Source organism: Suricata suricatta, chromosome 1 (genome assembly GCF_006229205.1).
Source record: "Suricata suricatta isolate VVHF042 chromosome 1, meerkat_22Aug2017_6uvM2_HiC, whole genome shotgun sequence".
Classification (NCBI taxonomy): Eukaryota; Metazoa; Chordata; class Mammalia; order Carnivora; family Herpestidae; genus Suricata; species Suricata suricatta.
The window spans coordinates 77,161,659-77,182,959 of record NC_043700.1 but is presented as its reverse complement, the minus strand read 5'-3'; the positions used below and the strand labels follow the sequence as shown (position 1 = coordinate 77,182,959).

At 37.4% G+C, this 21,301-nt stretch overlaps 2 protein-coding genes across 5 annotated transcripts in view; one reads left to right on the top strand and one right to left on the bottom strand.

Annotated features, from left to right (window-relative positions):
• Nucleotides 1-2,143, bottom strand: part of ANAPC10 (anaphase promoting complex subunit 10) — a 101,190-nt gene extending 99,047 nt beyond the window's left edge. For all 4 annotated transcript variants that reach the window (XM_029955974.1, XM_029955986.1, XM_029956087.1 and 1 more), the window contains exon 1: nucleotides 2,074-2,143. The gene's annotated coding sequence lies outside the window, so the exon portion shown is untranslated. The remainder of the gene's footprint in view (nucleotides 1-2,073) is intronic.
• A 119-nt stretch (nucleotides 2,144-2,262) lies between these two features.
• ABCE1 (ATP binding cassette subfamily E member 1) overlaps nucleotides 2,263-21,301 on the top strand; it is a 32,672-nt gene continuing 13,633 nt past the window's right edge. Inside the window, exons 1-9 of the mRNA XM_029940614.1 lie at nucleotides 2,263-2,377; nucleotides 8,790-8,919; nucleotides 9,963-10,048; nucleotides 12,035-12,132; nucleotides 13,133-13,250; nucleotides 13,993-14,130; nucleotides 14,276-14,345; nucleotides 14,593-14,689; nucleotides 15,592-15,681. Coding sequence (XP_029796474.1) covers nucleotides 8,817-8,919; nucleotides 9,963-10,048; nucleotides 12,035-12,132; nucleotides 13,133-13,250; nucleotides 13,993-14,130; nucleotides 14,276-14,345; nucleotides 14,593-14,689; nucleotides 15,592-15,681 — 800 coding nt within the window. The 5' untranslated portion in view covers nucleotides 2,263-2,377; nucleotides 8,790-8,816. The remainder of the gene's footprint in view (nucleotides 2,378-8,789; nucleotides 8,920-9,962; nucleotides 10,049-12,034; nucleotides 12,133-13,132; nucleotides 13,251-13,992; nucleotides 14,131-14,275; nucleotides 14,346-14,592; nucleotides 14,690-15,591; nucleotides 15,682-21,301) is intronic.

Below are 21,301 nucleotides of genomic sequence, written 5' to 3'. Positions count from 1 at the left end.
CACCTGATGAATGGATCAAGAAGATGTGGTATACACACACACACACACACACACACACACACACACACACACAATGGAGTATTACATGGCAATAAGAATGAAATCTGGCCATTTGTAGCAAAGTGGATGGACCTCGAGGGTGTCATGCTAGGCAAAATAAGTCGGGCAGAGAAGGACAGATACCATATGTTTGCACTCAGAGGTCTAACAGGAGAAACCTAACAGAGGACCATAGGGAGGGGAAGGGGGAAAGATAGTTGGGGAGACAGAGGGACACAAATCATGAGAGACTATTGAATACTGAAAATGAACCGAGGGCTGAAAGGGGAGAGGGAGGGGGAAAGGTGGTGATGGTCATGGAGGGGGGCACTTGTGGGGAGAAGCACTGGGTGTTATATGGAAACCAATTTGACAATAAACTGTTATAAAATAAATAAATAAATAATCCATTAAGTGAAACAGAGAAAAATCACTTCTCCACACTAGTTGTCAAAAGTTCCATTTATATGTGCTCTTGCCATAGAAGATAATGTCAGAAAAATGGTTTCAAGGCATGGAAGTGAGTAACTGACCCATTCTAAACCCAAAAATTTACTGCAACTTTCTCATCTTTTGCTAATCTTGGTAAGTCTATGCAAATATGAAAAAAAAATCTCTGGGGCCCCTGAGTGGCTCAGTTGGTTAAGCATCTGACTCCTGGCTTCAATTTAGGTCATAACTTCAGTTTGTGGGTGCAAGCACTGTGTCAGGCTCTTTGCTGACAGCACTGAGCCTGCTTGGGATTCTGTCTCCCTCTCTCTGTGCCCCTCCCCTACTTGCTCCTTCTCTGTCTCTCTCAAAAATAAACATATCAACATTTTAAAAATGTTTTTAAAGAAAAAATCTCAGATGGTATGTAAAACAGATTATTGTAGTGCAAAGTTACAGATACTGAACATGGTTACATATGCTATTATAAACCTGGCCCAAGGTGCCTGGGTGGCTCAGTCAGTTAAGCAACTGACTTTCATTTCAGTTTGGTCAGGATCTCGCTGTTGGTAAGATCGTGCACCAAGTCAGGCTCTGCGCTGACAGCAGGGAGCCTGCTTTGGGTTCTCTCTCTCTCTCTCTCTCACTCTCACTCTCACTCTCACTCTTGCTCTCTCTCAAAAATAAATAAATAAACTTGGGGCGACTGTGTGGCTCAGTCAGTTAAGCGTCGGACTTCAGCTCAGGTCAAGATCTCAGGTTCCTGGGTTCAGGCCCCGCATTGGGCTCTGTACTGATAGTCCCGGGACTGGAGCCTGCTTGGATTTTTTGTCTCCCTCTCTCTTTACCCTTCCCTGTTCATGCTCCATCTCTAAAAAACTTAAGGAAAAATGTTAAAATAATAATAAATAAATAAACTTAAAAAAAAAAAACCCTGGCTCAATAGTTCAGTATAACATCTCTTTGAAACCATTTATATCTCAGTTGGTTCCTAATCTCAACACTGCACTTGATACTCTAAATTAAATATAGTAGAGCCATTAGACTGTAAAATTCCAAAAGCCCTGAGACTTATTACTTAATGAATAAATAGGTGCAGTCCTAAGCTAAAGTATTGCCTTCTGCAGTGTAAGTAAGGTCTAGGATGAGACAAGTAAACCTGTGACTAGCACTACAAGCTGAATGTCCTGTCGTTGTCAAATATGCAAAAATGTCAAATTGTAAAAAAAAAAAAAAAAAAAAAAAGCCCATAGCTACACAGGAGCAGAATTCAACTGCCTGACTTGATACTGGACGCCACCAAGTGGATAAAACACGGAGCTCGGAAAAGCCTGGGTTACTGGCCACTCTGTTCAAAAGCTGAAGCCAAGGACAACGCCACCGCCAGCAGTACTTGGACCAGACCCTGTCGATTCTGCTTGATACCTCTACTAAAAATCTAGAATGGGCAATGGCTCTCCAGAGGCCTTGAGATCGCGAGCGGAAAAGGGGACTGAGAATGGGGATGAGAACGCATCTGCTTTCTAAAAAACCATTCTCCAGGACAGGGTGGAGGAGGGAAGCTCACACACTTACAGCATGCAGACCCGGCTTGCCGCAACTCACCTTTATAGGATACCCTGCAGCTCGGTGCCACTCCCACTCAGGACAGCCCGGCTTTCCCAACCACCGTAATTTGGAGTCGCAGCATAATGACGTCAGCTCTCGCCTTCTGGCCCTACCAACGCCAGGCTCCGCCCGTCGCTCTCTGTTGCGCGCGCGCAGTACGTCCCTAAGGCATGCGCGAGGCGGTGGCTGGGCACCGCCATTTTGGCCGGTGGCCGTAGGATCACGCTGTGTGAGAGAGAAGTGAAAGCAAGAACTGACTTGGCCTCTGCGCTCTCCTCCGCAAGGGAATCATTTTTTCCAGGTACCTGACTAGCCCCTAAGGGTGTGTCCGTTAGCAGTGGTCTCCCAAGATTTAAAGACAGTAGGAACGTTGTCTGAGAGCCTTTGGTGAGGCCTCTGGTGTCGGTAGTGGAGGAGCCAGCGGCGCGTGGCAGCCGGCTTGGGAGGGACAGCTGGATCCGCCGAACTGCGGGCACCGCCGAGGACTTAGAGGCTCGTCGCGCATCCCCTCCAGCTGACCTGGCTCTTGGCCACTGTTGCCACCCACCCCCACCAGGGGCTACGAGAATGAACTTAGATGCCATTTCAGAGATACAGTCTCCACGGTCTCCACTCCCCTGTACTATTACAGAGAAGGCAACTTCAGAACTCAGAGCGTCGTCTTCCCCTCCCCCGGCCCCATCCTTAACCTGACACAGTAAAACGGACATATTGTCACATGTGTGTGTTTGATTATAGGAAGTCGTGGTCTTTTCTTCCTCCGCTTTTCTGGTGATTATGGAATGAGTCAGAGCGTTTTGTCGTCTTTATAGGAATGATGGCCATTTGTCGTTCTACTTTTCTTCTAGAGCAACGTGTATTCGGTTTTCCAAGTAACCTCCCAGGTGAACGCCTTTGCTTTTCGGGTGCGCTTTATAGCACTTGGTGCTTTCTTCTTGGTAATTTGTTTTTCCCTTCTTTAGATCTTAAATTGCTTGAGATTAGGGACGCATTGGTTCGTATCTTGTGGACACGAAATTCAAAGCCTATTCTGACATCCTATAAAATATACATAAATCTATTTTCTCTTTTTTTTGTGTACGGTAGTCAGTGGCAGTGAGAAATAACTGTCAAAACAGTGGGGAGGGATGTGGGAGGAGTTATTTTGGTTTGGTTTGGTTTGGATTTTACCCTGTCTTCTACAGAGACTACTAGCTAGGCATTTATGATAGTGGCATTTGTGTTGCATTTCTCAGTATATTTGTCTCATATACTGAGAATATTCATCCTATATCAGCTACCTAAGAACAATGCTTTGTCCGTATTAAACCAAAGATTCTTATATGTATTTGCATCAAAAAGGGTATTTTTTTCATGTTAAAAACCTTGTTATCCCCATAAAAATTTTTTTTCAGAAGAACATTTAATGTAACTTCTGAGAGAAAAAAGAAAGCGGTATAATTTTGTTGTCCCTTCTAAATGTCTCCAGTGTAGGATTCTGAAATCAGAGTTGTGCACCACTCCCCACTTACATGTTTTATAAGACTAATAACCCACAGTAACCATAAGTTGGAACATTTTATGTGATACCAAGCATCATTCGCTAAGACAGTCTTTCAAGTGCTTTCACATGATGTTAAAATAATTTTGGTCTTAGACTGCAGTTGTTTTTCATGATGCCTCACTTCCTTTTTTCTTGCCAGCTGGAAGAGTGACACTGAGGGTCATTGTTGGAGTACCTATTTGAAAACAGTTTGTCTTCAGATCTGGAAATCTTCTATTCCTCTTTGTTTCCAGGAGTCTGTTACTAAACTCTCCCCCTGGCCCAAGCTTTCCAGTGCTGTATCATTATCATTGAAAAAGTAGGGCTCTCTCTTCCCAATTCTTTAAAATAGTATACAAATTTAATCAGTGGTGTTCACACAAGTAACAGGTTTACAAAGAATCTATATTTCTTTTTCTTAAATGCATTATAATTCATCACTTTCTTAGTAAATACACTTATTAATTATCTCTGGTATTTTTTTTATTTTTCTATAAAAGTCATCTCTTACATTCACTTAATTTTGTTGGGGGGGATTTTGGTTTTTAAATTTTTGAGGGTTTAACTGTTTTTGAGAGAGAGACACAGAGCACAAGCTGGGGAGGAGCAGAGAGAGAGGGAGACACAAAACCTGAATCAGGCTCTGGGCTCTGAGCTGTCGGCACAGAGCTTGATGCAGGGCTCAAACACACAAACCGCAAGATCATGACCTGAGCTGATGTCAGCCAACTGAGCCACCCAGGCACCCCTCACTTAGTTCTTAAAAAGGTTTGAAGTATCATTGAAACACTTTAGTAGTTTGACAGAAATAAAGGTTAATGTAAGTCAGTTTTTTGATGAAAGATTCATTCTCTAGAAGGGACTTTATGACATTCATTTATTAGGTAATTTGTGTGATGTCCAGCTTTATTTTAATAGCTAACTAAAGAATCATCAGTTTTCAGGGAGTTGTCACTTAGAATTAAAGCTTTGTTGTAGCAATTCAAGTCATTTGATTTCTTTCTCTTTTAGTCTTTATGAAAATTGGATCAGCTTTTAAAGGGGTATTTTTTAAATGGGTCTATCAGTTACCCTTACCATTCTGTTTATTACATCAATACTTAGTCTCCTTTTGGATGATTTTTTTCTCAGCACGTACTCTAGTGGATAGCTGTTGCTATGGAATATTGGTAATTTCCAATATTTCTGAGGTCACTGAAACCTATAGGAAAACTATTTACTATTTTTAAATTAATTTTCTCATTTATTCAACAGAAATACTTGAGCTCTTATGATATGGGCATTGGTTTAGCCACTGGGCCGAACAGACAAGAAATGCCTGCCTTCATGATAGACTACCTTTAACTTGGGGAGGGGAAAGTACTGTCTGTGTGTAGAGAGAGAGAAAGTATATAAATACATGTATGTAGACATGACATAACATAAACCATATATACACATACGTATGAAATATGTACTGCAGTGTAGTAGAAAGTGCTAAGGAGAAAAATCAGGAAAAAAAGACAGACAGTAGGTGGTTTTTTTTGGTAGTGTAAGCTAGAGAAGGCTCACTGAGAAACATTAAAAAGACTTGACGTAGTGAGCCTTGTAACTCACTAGGGGGAATAGCATTACAGGCAGAGGGAACAGAAAATGTCAAAGTCCTGAAGCAATAACATGTCTGATGTGTGCTCTAAGAAAAACAAGGAGCCAAGGTGACTGGATCAAAATGAATAAGAAGTAGAGTAGTTGGAGATGAGATCAGAAAGTATTAGAGACTAATCAGTACCTCATTTGTTATTTTAAGGACTTTGGCTTTTACTCAGAATGAGTAGGGAAGCCGTTGCAGGACTTTACGCAAGAGGAGTGACATGATCTGGCTTACTTTTTTTTTTTAATAGTTTATTGTCAAATTGGTTTCCATATAACACCCAGTGCTTCTCCCCACAAGTGCCCTCCTCCACGACCATCACTCCCTTCCCCCCATCTCCCTCCTCCTTCAGCCCTCGGTTCGTTTTCAGTATTCAATAGTCTCTCGTGATTTGTGTCCCTTTCTCTCTCCAACTCTCTTTCCCCCTTCCCCTCCCTATGGTCCTCTGTTAGGTTTCTCCTGTTAGACCTCTGAGTGCAAACATATGGTATCTGTCCTCCTCTGCCTGACTTATTTCACTCAGTATGACACCCTCAAGGTCATTCACTTTGCTACAAATGGCCAGATTTCATTCTTCCTCATTGCCGTTGGTTTTCCAGAGTGGCTGCACCAGTTTACATTCCCACCAACAGTGTAGGAGGGTTCCCGTTTCTCCACATCCTCCCCAGCATCCATAGTCTCTTGATTTGCTCATTTTAGCCACTTTGTGTGGTGTGAGGTGGTATCTCAGTGTGGTTTTGATTTGTATTTCCCTGATGATGAGTGACGCTGAGCATCATTTCATGTGCCTGTTGGCCATGTGATGTCCTCTTTGGAGAAGCGTCTGTTCAGGTCTTCTGCCCATTTCTTCAGTGAATTATTCATTTTTTGTGTATGGAGTTTAGTGAGTTCCTTGTAGATTTTGGATACTAGCTCTTTATCTGATATGCCATTTGCCACTATCTTTTCCCATTCTGTTGGTTGCCTATTCGTTTTTTTGATTATTTCCTTTGCATGGCAGAAGCTTTTTATCTTGATGAGGTTCCAATAGTTCATTTTTGTTCTTGATTCTTTTGCCTTTGGGGAGTATTGAGGAGGAAATTGCTGCTTACATTTTAAAAGGATCACCCTACAGCACCTGGGTGGCTCAGTCCCTTTAAGTCTGAGTTTGGTTCAAGTCCTGGATTGGGGCTCTGTGCTGACAGTTCAGAGCCTGGAGCCTGCTTCGAATTCTGTGTCTCCCTCCTTCTCCGCCACTTTCCCTGCTCTCACTCCATTTCTCTCAAAAAATGAGTAAAAGTTGAAAAGATCAAAAAATAAAAGGTTCACCCTTACTTCTGTCATGAGAAGGAACTCTCAAGGGTTGGAGTAGAAGTAGGTAAGAGTAAAGCAGAGAGCCCTGATAGGGAGCTATTAGAGTAATGCAGGTAAGAAATAATGATGGTGTAGACCAGAGTCATGAGAAGTGGCCAGATTCATGAAGGTAAATCGGACAGAATTTGCTGCTGTGGCATGTTAAAAGTTAACTTCAAGGATTTGTGCTTGAATAAATGGAAGACTAGAGTTGTCATGTAACAGAATGGGCAAGACTGTTAAAGAAGCAAATTCTGATTGGGACTTCTGGTGTTCAGTTTGGGAGATGTATATTAGACCTTCAGGAAGAGATTTTGGGTAGTCAGGTAGATGAACAAGTTTAAGGTTAGGAGAGGTGTCATGACTAGAGATAAAAATTTGGGACTTAGCAGCATATAAGTAGGATTTTGAGGATATCAGATTAGAATAAAACACCTTAGAGAATGAATGTAGTTAAAAACTGTGACATTATTAGAGCACTCTTCAACTTTTAGCCTAGAAGGTAAGGAAAAATGACCAGGAATATAGGAGGAAAACCAGATCAGTACTATGTCCCAGAACCAAGTTCTAGCAGGAAAGCGTCATATTTTGTGTTAGATGTAATAGGTTGTTCAAGTAAATTAAAAACTATTACCTATTTGTTTTACCCATGTATAGAATGTTGATGACTGACAAGCTATTTTGGTGGAATGATGGGCACTAAAGTCTGTAATGAAGTCCAGAGAAAATACACAGAAATTTGGAACACTGACTATAGGCAACTCTTCCAAGTAGTCCTTTTTTTTTTTTTTTTTAAGTTTTATTTATTTTGGATACAGAGAGAGACAGAGCATGAGACGGGCAGGGGCAGAGAGAGAAGGAGACACAGAACCAGAAGCAGGCTCCAGGCTCTCAGCTAGTTGTCAGCACAGAGCCTGACGGGGGGCTTGAACCCACGAATGTGAGATCTGACCTGAGCCGAAGCCGGAGGCTTAACCGACTGAGCCACCCAGGCGCCCCCCCAAGTAGTCTTGCTATAAGAGGAAGGATGGGGCACCTGGGTGGCTCAGTCGGTTAAACATCCTACCTACTCTTGATTTTGGTTCATGATCTCAAGATTCATGGGATCGAGCTTTGCAGTCGACTCGGTGCTGACAACGCAGAAACTGCTTGGGATACTCATTCAAAATAAATGAGTAAACATTAAAAATAAATAAGTGGAAGGAGAAATAAAGCATGGGGTCAGATAATAAAGTGTTTAAATGCTGATGAGAATGAACCAGTGGAATGATTGATATGACGTGCAGGAGAGAATTGTTAGAGTATTCCCCTTCATGTCTTTTAGTATGCAAGTGGACTTCACTATAGAAATATGTATGTGATTGCTGGTTGTCTGGGTCACTTGAGATGACACTAGTCAGCATTTTCAGCTTTATGTGCACAGGTGAGGAGTTGTATGTAACTAGGATTATAGTTTAGGATATAAATGATTGACTGGAATGTTAGCTGGGTGCAGAAGGACAAGAGGGACATGAAGATAGAAGAGCTGAGGGACAGTTGGTGATGCAGTAGAATCAAGAGATAATGATAGTAGGTCTGGGTAATAGGGGAGTTCAAAGGGTTGTTGAATTTTGGGTACAAGGGGTAGGCTGAAAAGACAGAAGTGGTGATTGGAGAATGGGGTATTTAAAATAAAGGTTATAGAAGGATTGCAGTCACTGTTAATGATAAGGTCAAAGGTTTCACCAAAGGAATGAGGGGTTGAACAGGGTGAAAGACAAGATCAGACCATTGGAGGAGAGAGGGTACTGAACTAAGAGAACAGGCAGTTAATAGATCATCTATGAACATACTGAAATCAAGAGTTATGACAGGATTTGTAAGAGTAAAATTTAGCCTAGGGCTGAAATCTTCAGAGGATGGGAAGGAGTGAACTGATAGTTAAATTAAAGCAGTTGGATGATCTGAGAAGCAAAAGCTGACTCTTTATAATGAGGAGGGAGAGATAAGATAGTCTGGGAGGAGCACTGGGCACAATCTCTTATCCCTCTCCAAACCCAGTAGTACTGCAGGGTGTGAGAAAAAGGTGTACAAGAGGAAGCAGTCAGTCAAAACAAAATCAAAATTGACACACTCCTTGATACTTTATAGTGATACTTTATGTTCTCCTCCAATTTTTATGCTTCTGATTCATTTCTCTTAACTAATTGCATTCATAGTGCCATAATTTTGTTAACTTTTCTTTAACAGAAGAATTGGATATTCTTACTTGGGATCATGGCAGATAAATTAACGAGAATTGCTATTGTCAACCATGACAAATGTAAACCTAAGAAATGTCGGCAGGAGTGCAAAAAGAGTTGCCCAGTGGTTCGAATGGGTAAGTGGGTCGTTAGATCATTTAAAGGATTTTAAAAGAAATAAATTAGCTTCAGAGTTCTCTAGGCATATACTTTTTTCCTCTTAGTTTCTTTAAACTCTAAAGGTAAGACCAGACTTTGTTCTAAATTTTTTATTGCTTTGTGACTAGTAGAATAACATATTATCGATATTTTTTAAAGTTCATTGACTATAAAATCAGTTTGTTACTGAGATTCTTGTTGTTCTACAAAAGTTCTGTAATTACTTTAAGTCATGGAGAAAAGACTACCAGCATATTTGGGTTTTGATAGTATTCTCATTTTAAAAAGCAAAAATAAGTAGCTTAATAAGAATGACTAATTCATGAGGTTTTGCTCTATTTTCAAAATTGAATTTAAAACAATTCAGAATTATTGGTTAAAGTAATTGTTACTTTAACTGTACTAGTGAGGTATACTTTTGAATCTTAAAAGAAACTTTAGATGTCATCTATTTTAGTCTGCCATGTTATTTAGAAATTCCATTATTAATATCTGTAATGCCAATTTCTTTTGTATATTGGATGGCTACATATCTTTTTGGAACTTTACTGATTTAGGTAACATATTCCTTTTTCTGGTGTACGTTTCAATTTCCAAGACATATTTTGTGACTTATTAAGGGTCAGTCAGCTTAAAAATAAAACTGTTTTAGAGGCATCTGGTCAGTCAGGAGAGCATGCAATTCTTGATCTCAGGTCATGAGTTCAAGCCCCACATGAGGAATAGAGGTTACTTAAATAAATAAACTTTTTAAAAAATAACAAAATAAAGCTGTTTTAGGTTTTATAAGCATATTTTCTTCACCAGTAGTAAATTAATATACATTAATTATATCATAATTAATTCCCACATAGCATTATTTTTTTTTAGGATATGATCTCAAATGTATTTCTTCATGTGGCCTTTGCTTTTGAAAATTAGCTTCTGTACGGAGATTTGGAACCAGAATTACCTAAATAACAATGTTTAGAAAATTAGAATGGCAGGGAAAATGACTTAATTCTCTCTTTTCTTTTGCCAGGAAAACTATGCATAGAGGTTACACCCCAGAGCAAAATAGCATGGATTTCTGAAACCCTTTGTATTGGTTGTGGTATTTGTATTAAGGTAAGTGGCATTATATTTATTAGATCAAATTTGTAAACTGAAAAGAGTCAGAAAATTCTGAATATGTTATAACGGTTGTTTTTTTAAATATTTTATTTTATTTATTTTATTTTATTTTATTTTTATTTTTATTTTATTTTATTTTAGAGAAAACCCAAGCAGGAGAGAGAGAGGCAGAGGGAAAGAGAGACGGACAGACAGACTCTCAAGCAGGCTTCACGCCCAGCACAGAGCCCAACATAGGGCTCAATCCCATGACCCTGGATCATAACCTGAACCGAAATCAAGAGTCAGACACTCAACCAGCTGAGCCACCCAGCCATCCCCATTATAACTATTTTTAAAGAGGCAAAATATAAAGCAGCGAGTAAAGAATGTAAATTTAGGAAAATGGTATTCTATGAGAAATCTAGTATTATTGTTTTTTTAATTAATTAAACCACCCTATGTAAAAGTTATCCTTGCCATACTCAACATTGGAAAGCCATTTCCAACCAAAATTAATTTCTTTTTTCACCCTTTTTTTTATTTCAACCTTTTATGAGAAGGACATTCTAGAGCATGTCTTTACAAGTACTTTGGGAAATGTAATACAAAAAGTATGAGTCATATTACCTGTAGTCTTTTCAAGTCGGTATTTAATTTTAAATCACACCTTTTAAATAGAAATGGATTCAGCCAAAATTTTTTTAATCTAGTGCAATAGAGTGATTTTTCAAAATACCTCAGTTAGTTTTTGTTGTGTTGAATAGTTTGGTTAGGGCTTTCAACTTTAAAATGATGGATTTTCAGGGGCACCTGGGTGGCTCAGTTGGTTACGCATCTGATTTCGGCTCAGGTCATGATCTCACGGTTCATGGGTTCGAGCCCTGCGTCAGGCTCTGTGCTGACAGTTACCTCAGAGCCTGGAGCCTCTCTTCAGATTCTATGTCTCCCTCTCTCTGGCCCTCCCCTGCTCACTCTGTGTCTATCTCAAAAATAAATAAAACATGTAAAATTTTTAAAAAAAGACTTATTGGGAATTCCCTGAAATCTTTGTATACAAAGACTTTTGAATTGATCCCCTCACCTCTGTAAACAGTTCTGCTTAACAGATATCTAATCCGAGGTTATATTCTTTGAATGTACCTTTACAGTAGTCTGAGAAATTTTTCTAGTCACCTTGATGCTCTTAAATGATCTTCCAGTTCTTGCCATTCTTGTTCCTTGGATGTTTGTTTGATAATCGACTGTTCTTTGAGTTTTTCCATGGGTAAACTTTTTTTAATGTGAATTTACTTAGTTGGAATATAAAGCATCTGTTTCATTTGGGACAGTTAAAAACCACAATGGAAAGATATTAATCCTTGCTCTGTGCACAATATTATGCTGATTGTTGATGGGATGTAAATAGACTGAGATAGATACAATATGTAAAGAACTTAATCTTAAATCTAACTAAATATTAACCAGAAAGACCTTAAGGGACTAATTTACAAAGTACAAAAGAAAGCATACAAAGACAAGAAGGAGTTAGAAAGTATCTGTCAACTGAATTTGGAATGATATTCTCAACAAGCATGTTTATCTTGCCTCTTATCTAATCATGTTAACACACACACACAACTAGCCCTCAATTTTTGTAAGGTTTTTTCAGTAAGTATTAAAATCTAGAAATACACCAGTCACTAAGGGAGATACAAAATTAGTTAATGATTCTTGCCTTCAAAGAATTTAACTTTTATTTTTTAATTAGATAAGAAAATAAAGCAGTGTTTTACATCTTGTGAAAGTCCTACATTTGGAGTTTTGTTTTGTTTTGTAATCTCTACACCCAATGTAGGGCTCGAACTCCACCCTGAGAACAAGAGTCACATGCTTTTCTGCCTGACTCAGTCAGGCACCCCATAATTTCCACATTTTGAAGATTTTTTATAAAAAGTTCTTTATTTTAGTCATAAATACATTTCTAGAAATTAACACAAAATTTTTTACTTTAAATAACAGAAATGTCCCTTTGGCGCCTTATCAATTGTCAATTTACCAAGTAACTTGGAAAAAGAAACAACACATCGATATTGTGCCAATGCCTTCAAACTACACAGGTATATTTTCAAGTCAACACTCCTCTTTACTTTGATCAAGGGTAAAATACATTTGGAATTTTCAGAGAAAGATAAAAATGGGAAGAAGTATTAACCATCCACTAAAGAGAAATGTAAAATTATAATATACAAAATCATACTGCATATTGTCAGTGTTTCATTCTGGCTAACATTAGAATTACTTGGGGTTTTTAAAAAAACTAATGCCTAGGTTTCAGCCCATCTGAATTACATCATATCTCTAGGTATTAAATCTAGACCTCAGTAAGTTGAAAAAGCTCCCAGCTGATTCTGATATACAAGTGAGGTTGAGAATTACTATCGTTAATAATACTCATATCCCCAAAGTAACTTTTAAGAAACTTGTTTTGCGTTTTATTTATCTATTAATCTCCTCTACAGAGAATATTACTCTGAACTTAAACGTATATTGTTAAATCACAGGAGTACTTTGAGGTTTTTAATCTGTTGAACACTGATATTTTGAATCTGAGAGTCTAGATTAAACTAATAAAAAGGTATTTCTCAACCTGCCAGCTTTAAAGAGCCTTCTGCAGCAGGGAGAATGAAGTGGAGTATTTCTGGTTGATGTGGCACTTTTCTCCTTGTAAGTAAATGGCAGGACCAAAAAAAAAAAAAAAAAAAAAAAAAGACAGTGTGAGGTTGCACCTGCTATGTAATTTTGTACCAGAGCATTTGGTTATACGTTAAAACTGAGCCTTAATGTAAAGGAGAATTACTTTAGAATGGACATGAATGAAAATTGAAAATAAAATTTGGAGTAATATTGGTCATGGATGCATTTCTAACAATTAACAGTTTAAGTTACTTTTGGCTGTTTTTTTATCCTAATAGCCAATAATATCTGGCATATATCTCTTAGCTTATTAATGGGTGTGTGTGGAGTGCATTAAAATACAAGATACTGGTATTATGTAGCTTTTTCTACCTAAGTCCGAGTTTTGTTTATTTTCTATTCATTTTTGTATACCTATGACAGGTTGCCTATCCCTCGTCCAGGTGAAGTTTTAGGATTAGTTGGAACTAATGGAATTGGAAAGTCAACTGCTTTAAAAATTTTAGCAGGAAAACAAAAGCCAAACCTTGGAAAGTATGACGTATGTATACTACTTTATGAAAATGAATACTTCGGTCAGTTTTATGAGACTTTGATGAAAAGTATATAATTTTTTTAATATTCTTATTCAGTATCATTCATTAATTAATGCTGAAAAACCATATATAGATAAAACTCCTTTTTAATTAAGATCTGTTAATGCTACTTAACTGATAAATTTGAACTTCCTTAAACTGTTAATTAAGTTTTAGAAGCCAGAAGGCTTCTGTTTGGATGTATAGTTGACCCTTGAAGAATGCGAGGGTTAGGAGTAGTGACCTCCACCCCACCACCACCACTCAGTTGAAAATACATACATGAGTTTTGATTCCCCCAAAACTTAACTATTAGTAGCCTGTTGTTGACCGGAAGCCTTACACCAATAACAGAAACACTCTACTTCTATGGGTGTGACTATTTTAAGGACATCATAGAGGTGGAATCATGTAGTATTTGTCCTACTGTGGCTCCCTTGTTTCATTCTGCATAAAGCCTTTAAGATTCCTTCATGTCACAGCAAAAAATGCGATTGCACTAAGCTATTTAAGTATTTGTATATGTACTATAATATAGTAAAGTAAGCTAGAGGAAAGACGTAATTAAGTCATAAGGAAAAGAAGATAGATTTACGGTACTTTACTGTAGTTATCAAAAAAATTCACCCGTGTTCAGGAGTCAACTGTGTGATAATCACCCTTTTTTGCATTATTATGATTATTAAATTCAGATAATTATATTTCTAGGATCCACCTGATTGGCAAGAAATTTTGACTTACTTCCGTGGATCCGAATTGCAAAATTACTTTACCAAGATTCTAGAAGATGACCTAAAAGCCATTATCAAACCTCAGTATGTAGACCAGATTCCCAAGGCTGCAAAGGTCAGTTGCTCTTTAGGAGGAATTTATGTATTTTAGATATCTGGAGATATAAAATATGTATCAAACTAAACTTGTTTTACTTTGTTAACTTTTTAAGACTGAAGGAAAATAGTAGTAACTATTTCTGGTATATTATGTACGACAGGGGACAGTGGGGTCTATCTTGGACCGAAAGGATGAAACAAAGACACAAGCAATTGTATGTCAACAGCTTGGTAAGAGTTTATTTTGTGTTCATGCTTTAATAGGTCATGAACTTAATTCATATATATAAATAGATACATTTTATATGGATTACTAAAATACATGGGAAAATCTCTAGGAATTGTATTCATTTCTTACATTAATAATTTTCAACTGAAATATCATTCACACCCAGAATGATGTGCAATATACATTTTGCCTAGAAGAGGTAAAATAACACTTACAACATTGAACACAATGCCTCTATATTCTTTGTAGATTTAACCCATCTAAAAGAACGAAATGTTGAAGATCTTTCAGGAGGAGAGTTGCAGAGATTTGCTTGTGCTGTCGTTTGCATACAGAAGGCTGATATGTAGGTTGCTTTGCAAATTTTGTATGTCTTCATCTTATTTTAGAGTTTTTATTTATAATACTGTTAATAAGGCAGTGCTTTTGAGAGAAGTTAATAGAAATAGTATCTAAGGTTCTACTCTAAGGTAAGATATTGAAGCATTTATACATTCATTGCCACCCTTTTACTCCCAAAGGGGGAGAATCACTCATTTATTTAAATAAGTATTTCACAACTTATGGGTTGCAGCACTTTTTAATATAATCAGTTCCATATTATTTAAACTCTGTATATAAAGGGATATTTTTTGAAAACTTAAGCTCTCCAACCAGGCCAGCAACAGTTTTAAATACCTCAAGTAGAACATGAGGTCTGTTAAGGTTACTCTTTAATCAGGGTGGCATGTCATGTGAGAGAGAAAAGGAAAGAAGTAGTTTCCTTCCTACCTTCTAGTACCTCTCTTTCCCCAGATCTATATTGCTCCCATCTTTTTCCACGTTCCTGCTCTTACATCCAGTGCAGGCTAGCTCTTTTCCACAGAGTATTCTGTAATTCTGTGTGGTGCTCTCCTTTTCAAAAACTCATTTGCTTTAATGCAGCAGACGTTAGCTAGTCAAGAGCAAAGCTGTCTGAATTACTCCACACTATTTCAAACTATTTTTTATGAGGCAATAACAATTTGTAAGTTATCTTAATCAGAGAGTCTCTCCAAGGCTTGATATACAGCCCCACTTTTGTAATTTGTTCTCTTTCTACTTCTGAACAGAATACAGAAATTCTTACTCTTATGCAGTGGACTTCTCATTGGTATAAGAGGGGATGGTTGTTTAATCAAACTATGTTACAGAGCTTTAAAGTATCATGTAAAATAGAATTGTGTCCTATTTGTCTTACAAATCATTGTTTGCTTTTCTTTCTCATAGTTTCATGTTTGATGAACCTTCTAGTTACCTAGATGTCAAGCAGCGTTTAAAGGCTGCTATCACTATACGATCTCTCATAAATCCAGATAGGTGAGTATAAATTTGGTATATGTTTGTATTATTTTGTTTGGGGAGTTATACAGATTTCTAAAGATTAAACACTGAGACCATCACTGTCCTACATATGTATGTTTCTATCAGTTACTTTAGAGCTACCACTGGTATTTACCTTCCTCTATCTAGAACAGACATTCTTAATGCAAGACTTATTTACTACCTGCTATTTAATGCTTGTCTCCAGAGAGCATAGGAATACTCTGGAATGATTTGAAAGTTCTGGCATCTAGGTATGGGAGGCAGATTCTTAGCTTTTACCAGATCCTCAAATGAATATATCACTCAAACACACACAAAATTTAAAACATTATAAGGATCACCACATAACTCTGGTTGTTTAGGGCTTTAATGAACTGCAGAGTTTTCTTAATATCCTGTTAAGTAATTATAGCACCCTGTGGTTATAGAGTACTTTTGTAATTTGCAGTTTTTAAATCTATTCTCTCATTTGAATCTCATAGTAATTTTGTGTGTTAGACTCTTTAGGTAGTATTCCCATTTTGTAGATGAAGAAGATTAATGTCAAATAAGGTAGTTATTTGCTCTAGGTTACAGATTTACTACATCGCAAAGCAATGACTTAAGCCCAGAGATTTTTTTCTATGTAGTATTTTCTATGTCTCTCCTTAAAGACTCATTTAATCTACAGCTCATATTACAGAATGCAAGAGAAATCCCTAGGGATCAAAAACCAAAGAAAGAACTATAAATTATAAAGAAGAGACCAGGATATGGCTTTCCTGAGGGGTGTTGCTCATCTACAGTAGGTCTTGAGTTTTAACAATCACTTGTGAACAGGAAGCAAAGCAGTGTATTGGATTACCACATATAAAATGTCAGGACTCTCAAAGAACTGTTTTCTCAGCAAAAGGGCAAGGATGTGAAGATGTCAAGGAAGCGTAGATCTCAGTCACTGAGATTGTTAAAAGTGGATGGATGGCTCCCCTTCAGATGTATTCATGGACCAGCAGCTCACATGGATGTGGAATTAAAATTTAGATAATCAGAAGAGTCTAAACTCTTCATAGTAAGAAAGTAATGCAAAAAGAGGGTCTCAGATTCTTTAGTCCTGTCCTATAATACCAGCAGAAGCAAATATAAAACTACTTTTCAGGAATATGTCCTCAACCCTGGTCCAGGATTCCTACAAGTAAAGACTCATGAGCTCAAATCCAGGGCTATAAATGTTTGAAAGGAAACCATCTGTAAAGGAGGCAATAGACACAGACACAACAAACAACAGGATTAGAACTTCAAGAAGGTCAGGTGACATTCTCAAACTATAAAATAGTTGTACCTAAAATATAAACACAGGTGCCCCCGAGTACCTCAGTTGGTTAAGTGTCTGAATCCTGATCTCAGCTCAAGTCATGATCTCATGGTTTGTGAGTTCAAGTCCCATGTCAGGCTCTGCACAGACAGCACAGAGCCTACTTAGAATTCTTTCTTCTCTGTCCCTACCCTGCTCCTGCACATACATGTATGCTACCTTTCTCTCTCACTCTCTAAAAATAAATAAACCTTAAAAATAATAATAAAATACACAAAAGAAGGATACAAAACCCTAAGAATATGGTACTAGAAGAAGGCAATGGGTAAATGTTTAAAAAAAACCAAACAGACTTAGAAATTGGAAGTATAGCTGTGACATTAAAAACTCAATGGACAGGGGCACCCGGCTGGCTCAGTCAGCGGAGCATGCAGCTCTTTATCTCAGAGTTGTAAGTTTAGCCCCATGTTGAATGTAGAGATTACTTAAAAATAAGATCTTAAAAAAATGTTTTAATGTTTGTTTATTTTTGAAAGAGAAACTCTACAGAATCAAAGCAGGCTCCAGGCTCTGAGCTGTCAGCAGAGCCCAGTGCAGGGCTCAGACTCACGAACAGTGAGATCGTAATCTGAGCCAAAGTCAGACCACAACTGACTGAACTACCCAGGTACCCCAAAAATAAAATCTTCAAAAAAAAATTTACTGGGGCACCTGGGTGGCTCAGTCAGTTGACCAGTGGACTTCAGCTTAGGTCATAATCTTGTGGTTTGTGAGTTCAAGCCCCACTGCTGTCATTGCAGAGCCCACTATGGATCTTCTGCAAAGGAGGAGATCCTCTCTGTCTGCCTCCCCTGCTTTCTGTCTCTCCCCCACTTGCACACTTTAGCTCAAAAACAAATAATCATTTTTTTAAAATTTAAAAATCACTGCACAGATTAGACAGGTGAGGGACAGCAGAAAAGAGTGTTAGAAACCTAAAAAGTTGATCTGTACAAATTACCAGAATACAGCAGAGAATGAGATTGAACTCCGATTGATTTCAGAAAGGAGGTGTAGAGAATGGAATGAGAAAGACTATTTACGTATATCTTAATAGAAGTCTGAAAAATGAAGCCATGAAAAAGATCATGGCTGAGAATTTTTCAGAAGGGAAAATTTTGACTTTCTAGATTCAAGGAGCAAATGATCCACATACATACTTTGAAGTGAAACTTAGAACCAATGGTAAAGAGATAATCTTAATTGAGCCAAATAGTAGCTATAATTTTCACATCATATATAGGTCTGGGCATTATGATAGGCTCCTTGAGAAATATAAGATACAGTCCTGATATTCAAGGACTTCACAGGAAAAGAACATATAGGTAATCAAGTTAGTAGTTCTCAACCTTAACACATTTGTAAAATATTTTTATATCTGTTTATTATGAAAGTCATAGCTCATACCTACTTTCACACAAAATTTATTTCAAATATCAAATAATGTCCTAGCCATAATAAAGAGAGATAAACAGATATGTAATTTACAACCAGATGACGTGTATCTTAATATGTAAAGGTTCAGGCAAATCACTATAATCCTGTATTTTGAGAGGGCAGTAACCTTAATTGTAATAAGGATAACATGTCCAAAACAAATGAGATTGACAAGGTGAAGAAAGTTTTTTAGACATTCTCATAATTGTATTGGGTCTTATTCATAGAAAAAGGGTTAAAATAATCTCATTGTATGATAGGCCGATGGTAAAAAGTGACAAGAAGTCTGTGCATCCAGAAATTCTGTGATGTGTCAAGGCAATGTTTAGTCTTTAATACTGTAAAAAGATTGGCTATTCTATCCTTTAAAAAAAAAAATAGGGGCGCCTGGGTGGCTCAGTCCGGTAAGCCTCTGACTTCAGCTCAGGTCAGATACCACGTTCGTGGGTTCGAGCCCCGTGTCAGGCTCTGTGCTGACAGCTAGCTCAGAGCCTGGAGCCTGCTTCTGGTTCTGTGTCTCCTCTCTCTGCTCCTCCCCCTCTCATGCTCTGTCTCTCTCTGTATCAAAAATAAATAAAACATTAAAAAAATTTTTTAAAAATAGAGGATAGATTGGAGAAAGGACACTAAATGCATGAGATTTTTTAGAATTTGTCCTCTAAGAATATCTTCAGTTAAATTAGAAATCAACAGGTAACCCAAAATTAATCATAAGAATTTCACACCATAAATTTCTCATTACTACAGATTTGTTTCTGTCCAAATCCTTAGGAAATAGAGTGACTCACTTAAATCTTCTTTACATTTTGGACTTTTGCATATGCTCCATTTAAAAGTAGGGATATCCGAAGGTATGACTTGTTTTTTTTTTCTTCTTTCTTAAGCAAATTATAAGCCACTAGATGACTGGCACCTAAGTCAGTTAAGCATCTGACTTGAAGGTTTCAACTCAGGCCTCTCGGATTTTGGCTTCATGGATTCAAGCCCCACATTGGGCTTTGTGCTCTCTCTCAAAATAAATAAACTTAAAAAAAAATTTTTTTTTTAAGCCACTCGATGATACTATGCTGCCTAACATGATGTCCAAAAGGTTTTAATGATAAAAAGTAGACAATTACTCCAGATAATGGAACATTGCCAAAAAATAAGGCAGGATGAGTACTGGCTCACTTGGGTGATTTGCCATTTTTATTGATACTTCTTACTTACTAATGTCGTAGAAAACATTTGCTCTTAATATTTTCTTTTCATAATTAAACGTGCCCCCATTTTTTTCATTCCTTTTACCACCTGATACCTAGATTACTGTGGGAATTTCCTTAAAAAAAGTCAGTGGTTCTTGCTAGCATAATATTACTGAAATGATGTTTTTTTTTCTTATCATTCTCTTATTCTACAACCGTGCTATACCTTCTAGTCGTGCTACTATTTTAATTGAAATTAAAAATTCATTCCTTCAGTCAGTCTACCCACATTCTACATAGAGAACATTTTCATAACCATGGAAAATTTTACTGGACAATTGTTATTTAAGAACCTACCATCTTGCCCCATTGCCAGTTAGCATAAGTCTAAATCCAGCAATCTTATTAAACATCTCTTTGGTACATAGCACGAGACTAAAAATCAAGAGAGGTGCTAAAATATATTTTATAGTCTGACTTCACAAAATTTAGGAACAAGTTATAGAAGTACTCAATAATAAAAATAAATAATGGAAATAATAAATTAAAATCCAAGTATCAATTCAGAGTTACAAATGGTCAAGGTCAAGAGTTAGGGAAAGAAAGTTCATTTGCATATTATGAAGAAGTCCCTGCAGAAAGTAGGACCTTAAAGCATTGAGTAAGATTTCAGCATGTGGAGATTTAGACAGGAGACCATTTAGGAGAAGGAACAGAGAGCCCTTAGATACACAGAAATGGAAAAGTGGATTATTCAGAAAACAGAGATCCATTTTTCAGTGTGCCTCAAATGTATGTACATGGGGAAAAATAATAGCTGAAGTTTTGGAGAGTTTTGAAACAAAGTCTGAGGACATTAATTTGTTTTATTTGCAACTGAGAGCCATATCTGGGAACCTATAAAGAATGAGGTTTGTTAAAAGTCTATAGCAGGGAGCCTGGCTGGCTCAGTCAGCTAAGCGTCCAGCTTCAACTCAGGTCATGATCTCACAGTTTGTGGGTTTGAGCCCCGCATCAGGCTCTGTGCCAACAGCTACCTCAGAGCCTGGAGCCTGCTTCAGATTCTGTGTCTCCCTCTCACTCTGACCCTCCCGCTGCTTGCCCTGTCTCTGTCTCAAAAATAAACAAAAGACATTAAAAGCTCATTTTGCTTTAACACCAAATGTACCCTGAGCTGCCTTTTACATAACTATAGCTTCTTTATAAAATTTTCTGATCTTAGAAATGAAAGAAAAACAGTAGCTAAAATTTCCACACAAACAAATTTAACCCTAACCAAGGATTGCCTATCAAGAGCCACAGAAGACACCTGGAAGAGACAGAATCAAACTCTAAAGCATCTTGAATGATGTTTTTCGGGAAAGAAAGCAAAAATCACTGAAATCATTTTGAAATTCATGAGTTATTTAGAACTGTTCTTCACAAGTGTATGCTTTCCAGTGAACATGAAGGATGTTAACTGAAAGTCAAGGAAGGACTGATATTCCTGTGTTAGACTGAGAACCAAAATACCTGGGAGAACTCAAGTTCCTTCTTCACTAAATTTGTCAATTGTGGTATTACTTTCTAAATGTAAATTTTTCTAATCTTGGCAGTCATCACATTCCTTCCCTTCTATGAAGTGTTAAAGATTCAGGCAACTTTTTTGGAAGTTTTAAAATAA